This window comes from Oncorhynchus keta, unplaced genomic scaffold (assembly GCF_023373465.1).
Source record: "Oncorhynchus keta strain PuntledgeMale-10-30-2019 unplaced genomic scaffold, Oket_V2 Un_contig_7098_pilon_pilon, whole genome shotgun sequence".
NCBI lineage: Eukaryota > Metazoa > Chordata > Actinopteri > Salmoniformes > Salmonidae > Oncorhynchus > Oncorhynchus keta.
The window spans coordinates 25,001-43,238 of NW_026289253.1; the positions used below are offsets into that span (position 1 = coordinate 25,001).

Consider the following 18,238-nt stretch of genomic DNA (forward strand, 5'->3'; position numbering starts at 1 on the left):
TTATCCGGGTTGTTTCGTTAGCCAACTAGCTCGCTGGAAAACGAGAGTTGCGATCTTCGTGAAAGACACTTTTCTTACCGCGGGTCAAAGAAGATGTCTGCGGAAGAGGCGGCAGACAAAACAACCCCGGCGGACGCGAGTGCGGGAGATGGCGGAGACGAGGAAGAAGAGTGGCTCTACGGAGGTGTTTACAATGAATATAAACATTTAGTTCGATTACCCATACGTAGAATGTATGCCACATGACTGTAAGTCGCTTTGGATAAAAGCGTCAGCTAAATGGCGTTAGATATAAGTGGTTCCAGTTATATAACTAATGCCACATGCAACTGCAAGTCGTTAGGTGCTACCTGATTAGCACAGTAGTTGCTGTCGCTTTGCTAAAGACTAAAGGTGCCGTGCTGCTGCATGTGTTGGCCTAGTGTCACTGTAAACGTCAAGCCGACCAAACTAACGCTACAGCAAATCCTTCAGGATTGCACCAAGGATTTGCACTTTGCTCAGTTTGTAAGATATCTAGCTACCTTACCTGTATGTGGGGGAAAATACAATGGACGGCACAAGCATTGGATATGAATGGCTCGTTTTGCATTTGATCATTCTGAACCAATAAACGTGGCTAGTTAGCTATGTAAGTTTATTTAACTAGGGGACGTTAGATATTGTAATCTATGACTTTATCGTTGACATTTTTACCGTTAGTTAGTTAGTTAATGAATGGTCGTTTCCCTTCTAGATGATGATGAGAGAGCTGATGAAGAAGAGGCCAAACTATCCGCTGCTGTCAGGTGAGTAACGCCTCCTCCTCCTCCTCCCGTTTGTGTATAAATAAGACTGTTGCTGAGTTGTCTCAACTTTCTCTTGTTGTGTTGTCTACAGGATGTGTCTGGATGTGTTGATGATATTTCAGTCCTCAGTCTGAATGTGTTGGTGATATTTCAGTCCTCAGTCTGAATGTGTTGATGATATTTCAGTCCTCAGTCTGAATGTGTTGATGATATTTCAGTCCTCAGTCTGAATGTGTTGGTGATATTTCAGTCCTCAGTCTGAATGTTTTGATGATATTTCCTCAGTCTGAATTGTTGGTGATATTTCAGTCCTCAGTCTGAATGTTTTGGTGATATTTCAGTCCTCAGTCTGAATGTTTTGGTGATATTTCAGTCCTCAGTCTGAATGTTTTTTATTTCAGTCCTCAGTCTGAATGTGTTGATGATATTTCAGTCCTCAGTCTGAATGTGTTGGTGATATTTCAGTCCTCAGTCTGAATGTTTTGGTGATATATTTCTGAATGTTTTGGTGATATTTCCATCCTCAGTCTGAATGTTTTGGTGATATTTCAGTCCTCAGTCTGAATGTTTTGGTGATATTTCAGTCCTCAGTTTGAATGTTTTGATATTTCAGTCCTCAGTCTGAATGTTTGATGATATTTCAGATATTTCGATATTTCATCCTCAGTCTGAATAATGTAGTGATATTTCACCTGAATGTTTTTGGTGATATTTCAGTCCTGCTGAATGTTTTGGTGATATTTCAGTCAGAAAGAGGCAGCTAGTCTACAGGCAATGTCTGAATGTGTGGAAGCTCAGTGATATTTCAGACTCAGTCTGAATGTTTTGATGATATTTCAGTCCCAGTCTAAATGTGTTGGTGATATTTCAGTCCTCAGTCTGAATGTTTTGATGATAATGTCTAAATGTGTTGGTGATATTTCAGTCCTCAGTCTGAATAATGTTTTGATGATATTTCAGTCCTTCTGAATGTTTTGGTGATATTTCAGTCCTCAGTCTGAATGTGTTGGTGATATTTCAGTCCTCAGTCAAGTTTGAGTCCTCAGTCTGAATGTGTTGATGATATTTCAGTCCTCAGTCTGAATGTGTTGGGAATAGGTGCCTGAATGTGTTGATGATATTTCAGTCCTCTCTGGTCTAAAGTAGTGCCCTATATAGGGAATGAATGTGTTGGGTGCCACAGGGCTCTGATATTTCAGTCCTCCAAAGTATGTGCACTATATTTAGGTCTGAATGTGTTGGGTGTCCCACTGAATGTGTTGGGCTCTGAATGTCTAAAGTCTGAAGTGATATTTCAGTCTATATAGGGAATAGTTTGGGTGCCACAGGGCTCTGGTCTAAAGCTCAGTGCACTATACCCTATTCCCCTGGGAATAGGGTGCCATAGGGGGCTCTGGTCTAAAGTAGTGCTCTATAGGGAATAGGGTGCCATAGGGCTCTGGTCTAAAGTAGTGCACTATATAGGAATAGGGTGCCATAGGGCTCTGGTCTAAAGTAGTGCACTAGGGAATATAGGGCTCTGGTCTAAAGTAGTGCCTATATAGGGTGCCCATAGGGCTCTGGTCTAAAGTAGTGCCCTATATAGGGAATAGGGTGCCATTTGTGACCTATAGGGAGGGGTAGTGTTTCTCCTATCGTTGTCGATGCAAGGCGGGGTGAATTGGGATTTGTGTGTAATTAAAGTCTGGAGTTTCTCCTGGTCAGTTCATGTGGTCTGGAAACACTCCAGGACCTACTGTGTTATGTGTTCAGGAGATGGGTTCTGATCCGGGTTTCTGTCTCTCTCTGTTTGTTTTCTCTCCTCCCCCTTCTCTCTCTTTCCCTCCCTCTTTTTCCATCTCTCTCCCTACTATCCCCTTCCCTCTCTTTCCCTCTCCATCCCCTCTCTCTCCTCCCCCTTCTCTCATTCCCTCCCTCTTTTTCCATCTCTCCCTATCCCCTTCCCTCTCTTTCCCTCTCCATCCCCCTCTCTCTCCCCTTCTCTCATTCCCTCCCTCTTTTTCCATCTCTTTCCCTACATCCCCCTTTCCCTCTTTCCCTCTCCATCCCCCTCTCTCTCCTCCCCTCTCTCTCATTCCCTCCCTCTTTTTCCATCTCTCCCTACTATCCCCCTTCCCTCTCTTTCCCTCTCCACATCCCCCCTCTCTCCCTCTCTCTCCATCTCTCTCCCTATCCCCCTTCCCTCTCTTTCCCCTCCATCCCCCCCCTCTCCATCTCTCTCCCTATCCCCTTCTCTTTCCCCCTCTTTCCCCTCGTCTCCATCTTCTTCTCCCTATCCCCAGGAGAGATCTTTCCCCTCCATCCCCCTCTCTCTCCCTCCCACTCTCTCCATGATCTCCCCTATCCCCCTTCCCTGTCTTTCCCTCTCCATCCCCCTCTCTCCATCCCCCTATCCCCCTTCCCCTCTCTTTCCCCCTCCAGATCCCCTCTCTTCACGTCTTCTCCATCTCTCTCCCTAGAGGTCCCCTCTTTCCCTCTCCACCCCCCTCTTCTCCCTCTCTCCATCTCTCTCCCTATCCCCTTCCCTCTCTTTTCCCCCTCCATCCCCCCTCTCTCTCCTCCCCCTCTCTTCTCAGGAGAAGGAGCCAGGAGATGATGACGACAGTGATAGCGACAGCGACGATGATGACGATGATGTTCGTGTCACCATCGGAGACATCAAGACCGGAGCCCCACAGTACACGTACGTGTCTTTAAAGTAGAGATCCCCACAGTACACGTACGTGTCTTTAAAGTAGAGATCCCCACAGTACACGTAAGTGTCTTTAAAGTAGAGATCCCTACAGTACACGTACGTGTCTTTAAAGTAGAGATCCCTACAGTACACGTAAGTGTCTTTAAAGTAGAGATCCCTACAGTACACGTACGTGTCTTTAAAGTAGAGATCCCTACAGTACACGTAAGTGTCTTTAAAGTAGAGGTCCCTACAGTACACGTAAGTGTCTTTAAAGTAGAGGTCCCTACAGTACACGTAAGTGTCTTTAAAGTAGAGGTCCCTACAGTACACGTAAGTGTCTTTAAAGTAGAGATCCCCACAGTACACGTCTTTAAAGTAGAGATCCCCACAGTACACGTCTTTAAAGTAGAGGTCCCTACAGTACACGTAAGTGTCTTTAAAGTAGAGGTCCCTACAGTACACGTAAGTGTCTTTAAAGTAGAGGTCCCCACAGTACACGTAAGTGTCTTTAAAGTAGAGGTCCCTACAGTACACGTAAGTGTCTTTAAAGTAGAGATCCCCACAGTACACGTCTTTAAAGTAGAGGTCCCTACAGTACACATCTTTAAAGTAGAGGTCCCTACAGTACACGTCTTTAAAGTAGAGGTCCCCACAGTACACGTAAGTGTCTTTAAAGTAGAGATCCCCACAGTACACGTAAGTGTCTTTAAAGTAGAGATCCCCACAGTACACGTAAGTGTCTTTAAAGTAGAGGTCCCCACAGTACGTGTCTTTAAAGTAGAGGTCCCCACAGTACGTGTCTTTAAAGTAGAGGTCCCCACAGTACACGTACGTGTCTTTAAAGTAGAGATCCCCACAGTACACGTAAGTGTCTTTAAAGTAGAGGTCCCTACAGTACGTGTCTTTAAAGTAGAGGTCCCTACAGTACACGTCTTTAAAGTAGAGGTCCCCACAGTACACGTCTTTAAAGTAGAGGTCCCCACAGTACACGTCTTTAAAGTAGAGGTCCCTACAGTACACGTCTTTAAAGTAGAGATCCCCACAGTACACGTCTTTAAAGTAGAGGTCCCTACAGTACACGTCTTTAAAGTAGAGATCCCTACAGTACACGTCTTTAAAGTAGAGGTCCCTACAGTACACGTGCGCGTCTTTAAAGTAGAGGTCCCCACAGTACACGTGCACGTCAACGGCGATACCGATTATTGGAGAACCAAAAAAAAGCCGATACCGATTAATCGGCCGATTTGTATATATGTATTTGTAATAATGACAATTATAACAATACCGAATGAACACTTTTATTTTAACTTAGTATAATACATAAATAAAAAATCAATATAGTCTCAAATAAATAATCAAACGTGTTCAATTTGGTTTAAATAATGCAAAAACACAGTGTTGGAGAAGAAAGTAAAAGTGCAATATTTGCCATGTAAGAAAGCTAACGTTTCAGTTCCTTGCTCAGAACATGAGAACATATGAAAGGTGGTGGTTCCTTTTTAACATGAGTCTTCAATATTCCCAGTTAAGAAGCTTTAGGTTGTAGTTATTATAGGTCTATTTCTCTCTATAGCATTTGTATTTCATATACCTTTGACCATTGGATGTTCTAATAGTTGTTCTAATTGCCACCCTATTGGATGTTCTAATAGGTGTTCTAACTGCCACCCTATTGGATGTTCTAATAGTTGTTCTAATTGCCACCCTATTGGATGTTCTAATTGCCATCCTATTGGATGTTCTAATTGCCACCCCATTGGATGTTCTAATTGTCATCCTATTGGATGTTCTAATTGCCACCCTATTAGATGTTCTAATAGGTGTTCTAATTGCCACCCTATTGGATGTTCTAATAGGTGTTCTAATTGCCATCCTATTGGATGTTCTAATTGCCACCCTATTGGATGTTCTAATTGTCATCCTATTGGATGTTCTAATAGGTGTTCTAATTGCCACCCTATTGGATGTTCTAATTGCCACCCTATTGGATGTTCTAATTGTCATCCTATTGGATGTTCTAATTGCCATCCTATTGGATGTTCTAATTGCCACCCTATTGGATGTTCTAATAGGTGTTCTAATTGCCATCCTATTGGATGTTCTAATTGCCACCCTATTGGATGTTCTAATTGTCATCCTATTGGATGTTCTAATTGTCATCCTATTGGATGTTCTAATTGCCATCCTATTGGATGTTCTAATTGACATCCTATTGGATGTTCTAATAGTTGTTCTAACTGCCATCCTATTGGATGTTCTAATGGGTGTTCTAATTGCCACCCTATTGGATGTTCTAATAGTTGTTCTATCTGCCACCCTATTCGATGTTCTAATAGTTGTTCTAATTGCCACCCTATTGGATGTTCTAATAGTTGTTCTAATTGCCACCCTATTGGATGTTCTAATAGTTGTTCTATCTGCCACCCTATTCGATGTTCTAATAGTTGTTCTAATTGCCACCCTATTGGATGTTCTAATTGCCACCCTATTGGATGTTCTAATAGTTGTTCTAATTGCCACCCTATTGGATGTTCTAATAGTTGTTCTAATTGCCACCCTATTGGATGTTCTAATAGTTGTTCTAATTGCCATCCTAATCTCGTGAGTTGATAGGCTTGAAGTCGTAAACAGCGCAATGCTTGAAGCACAGCGAAGAGCTGCTGGCAAACGCCGTTAAAGTGCTGTTTAAATGAATGTTTACGAGCCTGCTGCTGCCTACCAACGCTCAGTCAGACTGCTCTATCAAATATCAAATCATAGACTTAATTATAATATAATAAACACACGCAAATACCAGCTTTATGTAATTAATATGGTCAAATCCAGAAACTATAATTTCTGGGTCAAATGTTTTAATTTTTATAAACATGAATTTCTTTTAATTAAATATGCAGGTTTAAAAAAATATATACTGTTGTTTTGATTTAAAGAAAGGCATTGGTGTTTAGGGTTAGGTACATTGGTGTTTAGGGTTAGGTACATTGGTGTTTAGGGTTAGGTACATTGGTGTTTAGGGTTAGGTACATTGGTGTTTAGGGTTAGGTACATTGGTGTTTAGGGTTAGGTACATTGGTGTTTAGGTTAGGTACATTGGTGTTTATAGTTAGGTACATTGGTGTTTAGGGTTGGGTACATTGGTGTTTATAGTTAGGTACATTGGTGTTTAGGGTTAGGTACATTGGTGCTTAGGGTTAGGTACATTGGTGTTTAGGGTTAGGTACATTGGTGTTTAGGTTGGGTACATTGGTGTTTAGGGTTGGGTACATTGGTGTTTAGGGTTGGGTACATTGGTGTTTATAGTTAGGTACATTGGTGTTTAGGGTTAGGTACATTGGTGTTTAGGGTTAGGTACATTGGTGTTTAGGGTTAGGTACATTGGTGTTTAGGGTTAGGTACATTGGTGTTTAGGGTTAGTACATTGGTGTTTAGGGTTAGGGACATTGGTGTTTATAGTTAGGTACATTGGTGTTTATAGTTAGGTACATTGGTGTTTAGGGTTAGGTACATTGGTGTTTAGGGTTAGGTACATTGGTGTTTAGGGTTAGGTACATTGGTGTTTAGGGTTAGGTACATTGGTGTTTAGGGTTAGGTACATTGGTGTTTAGGGTTAGGTACATTGGTGTTTAGGGTTAGGTACATTGGTGTTTAGGGTTAGGTACATTGGTGTTTAGGGTTAGGTACATTGGGTTAGGGTACATTGGTGTTTAGGGTTAGGTACATTGGTGTTTAGGGTTGGGTACATTGGTGTTTATGGTTGGGTACATTGGTGTTTATGGTTTGGTACATTGGTGTTTAGGGTTAGGTACATTGGTGTTTAGGGTTAGGTACATTGGTGTTTATGGTTAGGTACATTGGTGTTTTTAGGGTTAGGTACATTGGTGTTTATAGTTAGGTACATTGGTGTTTATGGTTAGGTACATTGGTGTTTAGGGTTGGGTACATTGGTGTTTATGGTTAGGTACATTGGTGTTTAGGGTTAGGTACATTGGTGTTTAGGGTTAGGTACATTGGTGTTTAGGGGTTAGGTACATTGGTGTTTAGGGTTGGGTACATTGGTGTTTAGGGTTGGGTACATTGGTGTTTAGGGTTAGGTACATTGGTGTTTATAGTTAGGTACATTGGTGTTTAGGGTTAGGTACATTGGTGTTTAGGGTTAGGTACATTGGTGTTTAGGGTTAGGTACATTGGTGTTTAGGGTTAGGTACATTGGTGCAACGACTGGTGTTTTTTAGGTGAATGCGCTGTTAAATTGTCACCTGTTTGGCGAAGTAGGCTGTGATTGGATGATAAATTAACAGGCACCGCATTGATACCTGTTTGGCGAAGTAGGCTGTGATTGGATGATAAATTAACAGGCACCGCATTGATACCTGTTTGGCGAAGTAGGCTTGTGATTGATGATAAATTAACAGGCACCGCATTGATACCTGTTTGGCTAAGTAGTCTGTGATTGGATGATAAATTAACAGGCACCGCATTGATACCTGTTTGGCGAAGTAGGCTGTGATTGGATGGCAAATTAACAGGCACCGCATTGATACCTGTTTGGCGAAGTAGGCTGTGATTGGATGGCAATTAACAGGCACCGCATTGATGATTTGCAACGCAGGGACAAGCTAGTTAAAACTAGTAATTTCATCAACCGTGTGTAGTTAACTAGTAATTATGTTAAGATTGATTGTTTTTTTTTTTACAAGATAAATTTCATGGTAGCTACGGTCTTTGGAGGGATAGTTCACCGTAATGTCTTTAAAGGGATAGCTCACCCGTAATGTCTTTAAAGGTATAGTTCACCCGTAATGTCTTTAAAGGGATAGTTCACCCGTAATGTCTTTAAAGGGATAGTTCACCCGAAATGTCTTTAAAGGGATAGTTCACCCGTAATGTCTTTAAAGGGATAATTCACCCGTAATGTCTTTAAAGGGATAGTTCACCCGTAATGTCTTTAAAGGGATAGTTCACCCGTAATGTCTTTAAAGGGATAGCTCACCCGTAATGTCTTTAAAGGATAGTTCACCCGTAATGTCTTTAAAGGGATAGTTCACTCCTTAATGTCTTTAAAGGGATAGTTCACCCTTAATGTCTTTAAAGGGATAGTTCACCCGTAATGTCTTTAAAGGGATAGCTCACCCGTAATGTCTTTAAAGGATAGCTCACCCGTAATGTCTTTAAAGGGATAGTTCACCCGTAATGTCTTTAAAGGGATAGTTCACCCGTAATGTCTTTAAAGGGATAGTTCACCCGTAATGTCTTTAAAGGGATAGCTCACCCGTAATGTCTTTAAAGGGATAGTTCACCCGTAATGTCTTTAAAGGGATAGTTCACCCGTAATGTCTTTAAAGGGATAGTTCACCCGTAATGTCTTTAAAGGGATAGTTCACCCGTAATGTCTTTAGAGGGATAGTTCACCCGTAATGTATTTAAAGGGATAGTTCACCCGTAATGTCTTTAAAGGGATAGTTCACCCGTAATGTCTAAGCCGATCTGACCGTATTATTCCCAGATAGGGGTTCACCAAGTACAGCTGATGAGCCTGAATTCATCTATTGTATTTCACAGCCTTTGACGCTGTTGTGGGACATGTCAAGGTTGTTGTTGTTGACATGTCTGGTTTGTTGTTGTTGTTGACATGTCTGGGTTGTTGTTGTTGTTGTTGACATGTCTGGTTTGTTGTTGTTGTTGTTGACATGTCTTGTTTGTTGTTGTTGTTGTTGACATGTCTGGGTTGTTGTTGTTGTTGTTGACATGTCTTGTTTGTTGTTGTTGTTGTTGACATGTCTGGTTTGTTGTTGTTGTTGTTGACATGTCTGGTTTGTTGTTGTTGTTGTTGACATGGTCTGGTTTGTTGTTGTAGAACGTATGGAGTGGCTCCTGTTAACCTGAACATAAAGACAGCGGGAGCCAGACCCTATGGAACAGGTACTGTAGAGTTCTGTTCTTCACCTGTTCTATACACTTTACACAGTGGCCACAACTACATTAACTACATTAACTATAGACACGGGCCGACATGGAGTGGGAAATGTAAAGTACAGGCTAATAGAGGTGTCCATTCCCACTGCCATAGGTGTCCATTCCCACCGCCATAGGTGTCCATTCCCACCACCATAGGTGTCCATTCCCACTGCCATAGGTGTCCATTCCCACCACCATAGGTGTCCATTCCCACCGCCATAGGTGTCCATTCCCACCGCCATAGGTGTCCATTCCCACCGCCATAGGTGTCCATTCCCACCGCCATAGGTGTCCATTCCCACTGCCATAGGTGTCCATTCCCACTGCCATAGGTGTCCATTCCCACTGCCGTAGGTGTCCATTCCCACTGCCGTAGGTGTCCATTCCCACTGCCGTAGGTGTCCACTCCCACCACCATGGGTGTCCGTTCCCACCACCATAGGTGTCCATTCCCACCACCATAGGTGTCCATTCCCACCACCATAGGTGTCCGTTCCCACTGCCATAGGTGTCCATTCCCACTGCCATAGGTGTCCATTCCCACTGCCATGGGTGTCCATTCACTGCCATAGGTGTCCATTCCCACCACCATGGGTGTCCATTCCCACCACCATAGGTGTCCAGTCCCACTGCCATGGGTGTCCATTCCCACCGCCATAGGTGTCCATTCCCACTGCCATGGGTGTCCATTCCCACTGCCATGGGGGTCCATTCCCACCGCCATAGGTGTCCATTCCCACTGCCATGGGTGTCCATTCCCACTGCCATGGGTGTCCATTCACTCACCATAGGTGTCCAGTCCCACCACCATAGGTGTCCATTCCCATCACCATAGGTGTCCATTCCCACTGCCATAGGTGTCCATTCCCACTGCCATGGGTGTCCATTCCCACTGCCATAGGTGTCCATTCCCACTGCCATGGGTGTCCAGTCCCACCACCATAGGTGTCCATTCCACTGCCAGGTGTCCATTCCCACTGCCATGGGTGTCCATTCCCACCACCATAGGTGTCCATTCCCACTGCCATGGGTGTCCATTCACTGCCATGGGTGTCCATTCCCCACTGCCATAGGTGTCCATTCCCACCGCCATAGGTGTCCATTCCCACTGCCATGGGTGTCCATTCCCACTGCCATGGGTGTCCATTCCCACCACCATAGGTGTCCAGTCCCATCACCATAGGTGTCCAGTCCCATCACCATAGGTGTCCAGTCCCATCACCATAGGTGTCCAGTCCCACCACCATAGGTGTCCAGTCCCACCACCATAGGTGTCCATTCCCACCACCATAGGTGTCCAGTCCCACCACCATAGGTGTCCAGTCTCACCACCATAGGTGTCCAGTCCCACCACCATAGGTGTCCATTCCCACCACCATAGGTGTCCAGTCCCACCACCATAGGTGTCCAGTCCCACCACCATAGGTGTCCATTCCCACCACCATAGGTGTCCAGTCCCACCACCATAGGTGTCCAGTCTCACCACCATAGGTGTCCAGTCCCACCACCATAGGTGTCCAGTCCCACCACCATAGGTGTCCATTCCCACCACCATAGGTGTCCAGTCCCACCACCATAGGTGTCCAGTCCCACCACCATAGGTGTCCATTCCCACCACCATAGGTGTCCAGTCCCACCACCATAGGTGTCCAGTCCCACCACCATAGGTGTCCAGTCCCACCACCATAGGTGTCCAGTCCCACCACCATAGGTGTCCAGTCCCACCACCATAGGTGTCCAGTCCCACCACCATAGGTGTCCATTCCCACCACCATAGGTGTCCAGTCCCACCACCATAGGTGTCCAGTCTCACCACCATAGGTGTCCAGTCCCATCACCATAGGTGTCCATTCCCACCACCATAGGTGTCCATTCCCACCACCATAGGTGTCCAGTCTCACCATAGGTGTCCAGTCCCACCACCATAGGTGTCCAGTCCCATCACCATAGGTGTCCATTCCCACTGCCATGGGTGTCCAGTCTCACCTCCATAGGTGTCCAGTTCACCACCATAGGTGTCCAGTCCCATCACCATAGGTGTCCAGTCCCATCACCATAGGTGTCCAGTCCCACCTCCATAGGTGTCCAGTCCCACCACCATAGGTGTCCAGTCCCATCACCATAGGTGTCCATTCCCACCACCATAGGTGTCCAGTCCCATCACCATAGGGTGTCCATTCCCACCACCATAGGTGTCCAGTCCCATCACCATAGGTGTCCATTCCCACTGCCATAGGTGTCCAGTCCCACCACCATAGGTGTCCAGTCCCACCACCATAGGTGTCCATTCTCACCACCATGGGTGTCCAGTCCCACCACCATAGGTGTCCAGTCCCACCACCATAGGTGTCCAGTCTCCACCACCATAGGTGTGTCCATTCTCACCACCATAGGTGTCCAGTCCCAGTCCCACCACCATAGGTGTCCAGTCCCACCACCATAGGTGTCCAGTCCCATCACCATGGGTGTCCAGTCCCACCACCATAGGTGTCCAGTCCCATCACCATAGGTGTCCAGTCCCACCACCATAGGTGTCCATTCCCACCACCATAGGTGTCCATTCACCACCATAGGTGTCCATTCCCACCACCATAGGTGTCCATTCCCACCACCATAGGTGTCCATTCCCACCACCATAGGTGTCCATTCCCACCACCATAGGTGTCCATTCCCATCACCATAGGTGTCCAGTCCCACCACCATAGGTGTCCAGTCCCATCACCATAGGTGTCCAGTCCCACCACCATAGGTGTCCATTCCCACCACCATAGGTGTCCATTCCCACCGCCATAGGTGTCCATTCCCACCACCATAGGTGTCCATTCCCACTGCCATAGGTGTCCAGTCCCACCACCATAGGTGTCCATTCCCACTGCCATAGGTGTCCATTCCCACCGCCATAGGTGTCCATTCCCACCACCATAGGTGTCCAGTCCCACCACCATAGGTGTCCATTCCCACCGCCATAGGTGTCCAGTCCCACCACCATGGGTGTCCATTCCCACTGCCATGGGTGTCCATTCCCACTGCCATAGGTGTCCATTCCCACTGCCATAGGTGTCCATTCCCACTGCCATAGGTGTCCATTCCCACCGCCATAGGTGTCCATTCCCACTGCCATAGGTGTCCATTCCCACTGCCATAGGTGTCCATTCCCACTGCCATAGGTGTCCATTCCCACTGCCATAGGTGTCCATTCCCACTGCCATAGGTGTCCATTCCCACTGCCATAGGTGTCCATTCCCACTGCCATAGGTGTCCATTCCCACTGCCATAGGTGTCCATTCCCACCGCCATAGGTGTCCATTCCCACTGCCATAGGTGTCCATTCCCACTGCCATAGGTGTCCATTCCCACTGCCATAGGTGTCCATTCCCACTGCCATAGGTGTCCATTCCCACTGCCATAGGTGTCCATTCCCACCGCCATAGGTGTCCATTCCCACTGCCATAGGTGTCCATTCCCACTGCCATAGGTGTCCATTCCCACCGCCATAGGTGTCCATTCCCACTGCCATAGGTGTCCATTCCCACTGCCATAGGTGTCCATTCCCACCACCATAGGTGTCCAGTCCCACCACCATAGGTGTCCAGTCCCACCACCATAGGTGTCCAGTCCCACCACCATAGGTGTCCATTCCCACCACCATAGGTGTCCAGTCTCACCACCATAGGTGTCCAGTCCCACCACCATAGGTGTCCAGTCCCACCACCATAGGTGTCACCAGTCTCACCACCATAGGTGTCCAGTCCCACCACCATAGGTGTCCAGTCCCATCACCATAGGTGTCCAGTCCCATCACCATAGGTGTCCAGTCCCATCACCATAGGTGTCCAGTCCCATCACCATAGGTGTCCAGTCTCACCACCATAGGTGTCCAGTCCCACCACCATAGGTGTCCAGTCTCACCACCATAGGTGTCCAGTCTCACCACCATAGGTGTCCATTCTCACCACCATAGGTGTCCAGTCCCACCACCATAGGTGTCCAGTCCCACCACCATAGGTGTCCAGTCTCACCACCATAGGTGTCCAGTCTCACCACCATAGGTGTCCAGTCCCATCACCATAGGTGTCCAGTCCCACCACCATAGGTGTCCAGTCTCACCACCATAGGTGTCCAGTCTCACCACCATAGGTGTCCAGTCCCATCACCATAGGTGTCCAGTCCCACCACCATAGGTGTCCATTCCCACTGCCATAGGTGTCCAGTCCCATCACCATAGGTGTCCAGTCTCACCACCATAGGTGTCCATTCTCAGTCTCACCACCATAGGTGTCCATTCCCACCACCATAGGTGTCCAGTCCCATTCCCACCATAGGTGTCCATTCCCACCACCATAGGTGTCCAGTCCCACCACCATAGGTGTCCATTCCCCACTGGTGTCCATTCCCACCACCATAGGTGTCCAGTCCCACCACCATAGGTGTCCAGTCCCACCACCATAGGTGTCCAGTCCCACCACCATAGGTGTCCAGTCTCACCACCATAGGTGTCCAGTCCCACCACCATAGGTGTCCATTCCCACCACCATAGGTGTCCAGTCCCACCACCATAGGTGTCCATTCCCACCACCATAGGTGTCCATTCCCACCACCATAGGTGTCCAGTCTCACCACCATAGGTGTCCATTCCCACCACCATAGGTGTCCATTCCCACCACCATAGGTGTCCAGTCTCACCACCATAGGTGTCCATTCCCACCACCATAGGTGTCCAGTCTCACCACCATAGGTGTCCAGTCCCATCACCATGTCTTGGGCAGCTTTGTGTAACTAGATGGTATAAATGTAGATATTGTTGATTAAAATGTTTTGATTGATGTAGTAAATTGTCCTTCTGTATATTTTACCACGGGTAGATATTCTAAATGTTTCCATGTGGTGTTCTGGTTTCTATTCTCTCTCTAGTAGGAAACAAGTTAAAGGGTGTGGATCTGGAGGCCCCAGGAAACATCAATGGAGTCCCAGTAGTGGAGGTGGACATGGAGACGTTCGAGGAGAAACCCTGGAGGAAACCAGGTACGGGTCACTGTGGGCGGGGTTACTGTGGGGGCGGGGTTACTGTGGGCGGGGTTACTGTGAGACCGTTCGAGGAGAAACCCTGGAGGAAACCAGGGGGTTACTGTGGGCGGGGTCACTGTGGGGGGGCGGGGTTACTGTGGGACGGGGTTACCCTGGGGGCGGGGTTACTGTGGGGGGCGGGGTTACTGTGGGCGGGGTTACTGTGGGCGGGGTTACTGTGGGGCGGGGTTACTGTGGGACATCGAGGAGAAACCCTGGAGGAAACCAGGTACGGGTTACGGGGTTACTGTGGGGGCGGGGTTACTGTGGGGGCGGGGTTACTGTGGGCGGGGTTACTGGGGTGGGGGCTGTGGGGGGGTTACTGTGGGACATCGAGGAGAAACCCTGGAGGAAACCAGGTACGGGTCACTGTGGGGGCGGGGTTAGTGGGGGCGGGGTTACTGTGGGACATCGAGGAGAAACCCTGGAGGAAACCAGGTACGGGTCACTGTGGGGGGCGGGGTTACTGTGGGGGCGGGGTTCACTGTGGGCGGGGTTACTGTGGGGGCGGGGTTACTGTGGGACAGGAGGAGAAACCCTGGAGGGCCAGGTACGGGTCACTGTGGGGGAGGGGTTACTGTGGGCGGGGTCACTGTGGGCGGGGTTACTGGGGGCGGGGTTACTGTGGGCGGGGTTACTGTGGGACATCGAGGAGAAACCCTGGAGGAAACCAGGTACGGGTCACTGTGGGGGGGGGTTAGTGGGGGCGGGGTTACTGTGGGCGGGGTTACTGTGGGACATCGAGGAGAAACCCTGGAGGAAACCAGGTACGGGTTACTGTGGGCGGGGTTAGTGTGGGCGGGGTTACTGTGGGACATCGAGGAGAAACCCTGGAGGAAACCAGGTACGGGTTACTGTGGGCGGGGTTACTGTGGGGGCGGGGTTACTGTGGGGGCGGGGTTACTGTGGAACATTCGAGGAGAAACCCTGGAGGAAACCAGGTATGGGTTACTGTGGGCGGGGTTAGTGGGGGCGGGGTACTGTGGGCGGGGTTACTGTGGAACATTCGAGGAGAAACCCTGGAGGAAACCAGGTATGGGTTACTGGGCGGGGTCACTGTGGGGGCGGGGTTACTGTGGGACATCGAGGAGAAACCCTGGAGGAAACCAGGTATGGGTTACTGTGGGCGGGGTCACTGTGGGCGGGGTTCACTGTGGGGGAGGGGTTACTGTGGACATTGAGGAGAAACCCTGGAGGAAACCAGGTATGGGTTACTGTGGGCGGGGTTACTGGGGGACACTGTCGGGGAGAAACCCTGGAGGAAACCAGGTACGGGTTACTGTGGGGCGGGGTTACTGTGGGCGGGGTCACTGTGGGCGGGGTCACTGTGGGCGGGGTTACTGTGGGACATTCGAGGAGAAACCCTGGAGGAAACCAGGTATGGGTCACTGTGGGCGGGGTCACTGTGGGCGGGGTCACTGTGGGCGGGGTCACTGTGGGCGGGGTTACTGTGGGCGGGGTTACTGTGGAACATTCGAGGAGAAACCCTGGAGGAAACCAGGTATGGGTTACTGTGGGCGGGGTTACTGTGGGACATTGAGGAGAAACCCTGGAGGAAACCAGGTACGGGTTACTGTGGGCGGGGTCACTGTGGGCGGGGTTACTGTGGGCGGGGTTACTGTGGAACATTCGAGGAGAAACCCTGGAGGAAACCAGGGGGTTACTGTGGGCGGGGTTACTGTGGGCGGGGTTACTGTGGGACGGGGTTACTGTGGGAAACCCTGGAGGAAACCAGGACGGGTCACTGTGGGCGGGGTCACTGTGGGCGGGGTTACTGTGGGCGGGGTTACTGTGGGCGGGGTTACTGTGGGAGATTCGAGGAGAAACCCTGGAGGAAACCAGGTACGGGTTACTGTGGGCGGGGTTAGTGTGGGCGGGGTTACTGTGGGAGATTCGAGGAGAAACCCTGGAGGAAACCAGGTACGGGTTACTGTGGGCGGGGTTACTGTGGGCGGGGTCACTGTGGGCCGGGTCACTGTGGGCGGGGTCACTGTGGGCGGGTTTACTGTGGGAAATTCGAGGAGGAAACCAGGTACGTGTTACTGTGTCTTCTGACAGAGTGGGGCGGGGTTACGTTTCTGATTGGTCCACTTTTACACTGAGAGGCTTGGTAGGAGTTTGTAAACATAAACGTCTGTGTGTGTGTGTCCTGTGTGTGTGTGTGTGTGTCCTGTGTGTGTGTGTGTGTGTGTAGGTGCTGACCTGTCTGACTACTTTAACTATGGGTTCAACGGGACACGTGGAAGGGCTACTGTGACAAACAGAAGAGGCTGAGGATGGGCCTGGAGGTCGTCAACATCTCCTCCACCACCAGTAAAATCACTGCAAGATACAACATCTCCTCCACCACCAGTAAAATCACTGTAAGACACAACATCTCCTCCACTACCAGCAAAATCACTAAGATACAACATCTCCTCCACCACCAGCAAAATCACTAAGATACAACATCTCCTCCACTACCAGCTAAATCACTAAGACACAACATCTCCTCCACCACCAGCTAAATCACTAAGATACAACATCTCCTCCACTACCAGCTAAATCACTAAGATACATCTCCTCCACTACCAGCTAAATCACTAAGATACATCTCCTCCACTACCAGCTAAATCACTAAGATACATCTCCTCCACTACCAGCTAAATCACTAAGATACAACATCTCCTCCACTACCAGCAAAATCACTAAGACACAACATCTCCTCCACTACCAGCTAAATCACTAAGATACATCTCCTCCACTACCAGCTAAATCACTAAGATACAACATCTCCTCCACTACCAGCAAAATCACTAAGACACAACATCTCCTCCACTACCAGCTAAATCACTAAGATACATCTCCTCCACCACCAGCTAAATCACTGTAGGATACAACATCTCCTCCACCACCAGCTAAATCACTAAGATACAACATCTCCTCCACTACCAGCTAAATCACTAAGATACATCTCCTCCACTACCAGCTAAATCACTAAGATACAACATCTCCTCCACTACCAGCTAAATCACTAAGATACAACATCTCCTCCACTACCAGCTAAATCACTAAGATACAACATCTCCTCCACTACCAGCCAAATCACTAAGATACAACATCTCCTCCACTACCAGCAAAATCACTGTAGGATACAACATCCTCCACTACCAGCTAAATCACTAAGATACAACATCTCCTCCACTACCAGCAAAATCACTAAGACACAACATCCCCTCCACTACCAGCTAAATCACTAAGATACATCTCCTCCACTACCAGCAAAATCACTAAGATACATCTCCTCCACTACCAGCTAAATCACTAAGATACAACATCTCCTCCACTACCAGCTAAATCACTAAGATACAACATCTCCTCCACTACCAGCTAAATCACTGTAAGACACAACATCTCCTCCACTACCAGCTAAATCACTAAGATACAACATCTCCTCCACTACCAGCTAAATCACTGTAAGACACAACATCTCCTCCACTACCAGCTAAATCACTAAGACACAACATCTCCTCCACATCCTTCTCTCTCCTCCTCTCAATTCCCTTCCTTCTCTCTCTCTCTCCTCTCACTTGCCTTCCTTCTCTCTCTCTCTCCTCTCACTTCTCTCTCTCTCCTCTCACTTGCCTTCCCTTCTCTCTCTCTCTCCTCTCACTTCCCTTCCTTCTCTCTCTCTCCTCTCACTTCCCTTCCCTTCTTCTCTTCCTTCCTCTCACTTCCTTCCTTCTTTCTCTTTCCCTTCCTCTCACTTCCCTTC

At 48.1% G+C, this 18,238-nt stretch overlaps 1 protein-coding gene and 1 long non-coding RNA gene across 2 annotated transcripts in view; both read left to right on the forward strand.

The window, feature by feature from the left end:
• Positions 1-3,358: 3,358 nt before the first annotated feature.
• Positions 3,359-18,238, forward strand: part of LOC127926181 (pre-mRNA 3'-end-processing factor FIP1-like) — a gene marked incomplete at its 5' end in the record, with an annotated part of 45,041 nt that continues 30,161 nt past the window's right edge. Inside the window, 5 exon segments of the mRNA XM_052511652.1 lie at positions 3,359-3,471; positions 9,320-9,384; positions 14,335-14,442; positions 16,679-16,714; positions 16,717-16,808. Of these exon segments, the coding sequence (XP_052367612.1) occupies positions 3,359-3,471; positions 9,320-9,384; positions 14,335-14,442; positions 16,679-16,714; positions 16,717-16,808 (414 nt within the window).
• Positions 13,157-13,991, forward strand: LOC127926186 (uncharacterized). Its single transcript, XR_008123532.1, has 3 exons — positions 13,157-13,227; positions 13,316-13,381; positions 13,870-13,991. It is a non-coding gene; the product is annotated as an uncharacterized LOC127926186 (long non-coding RNA).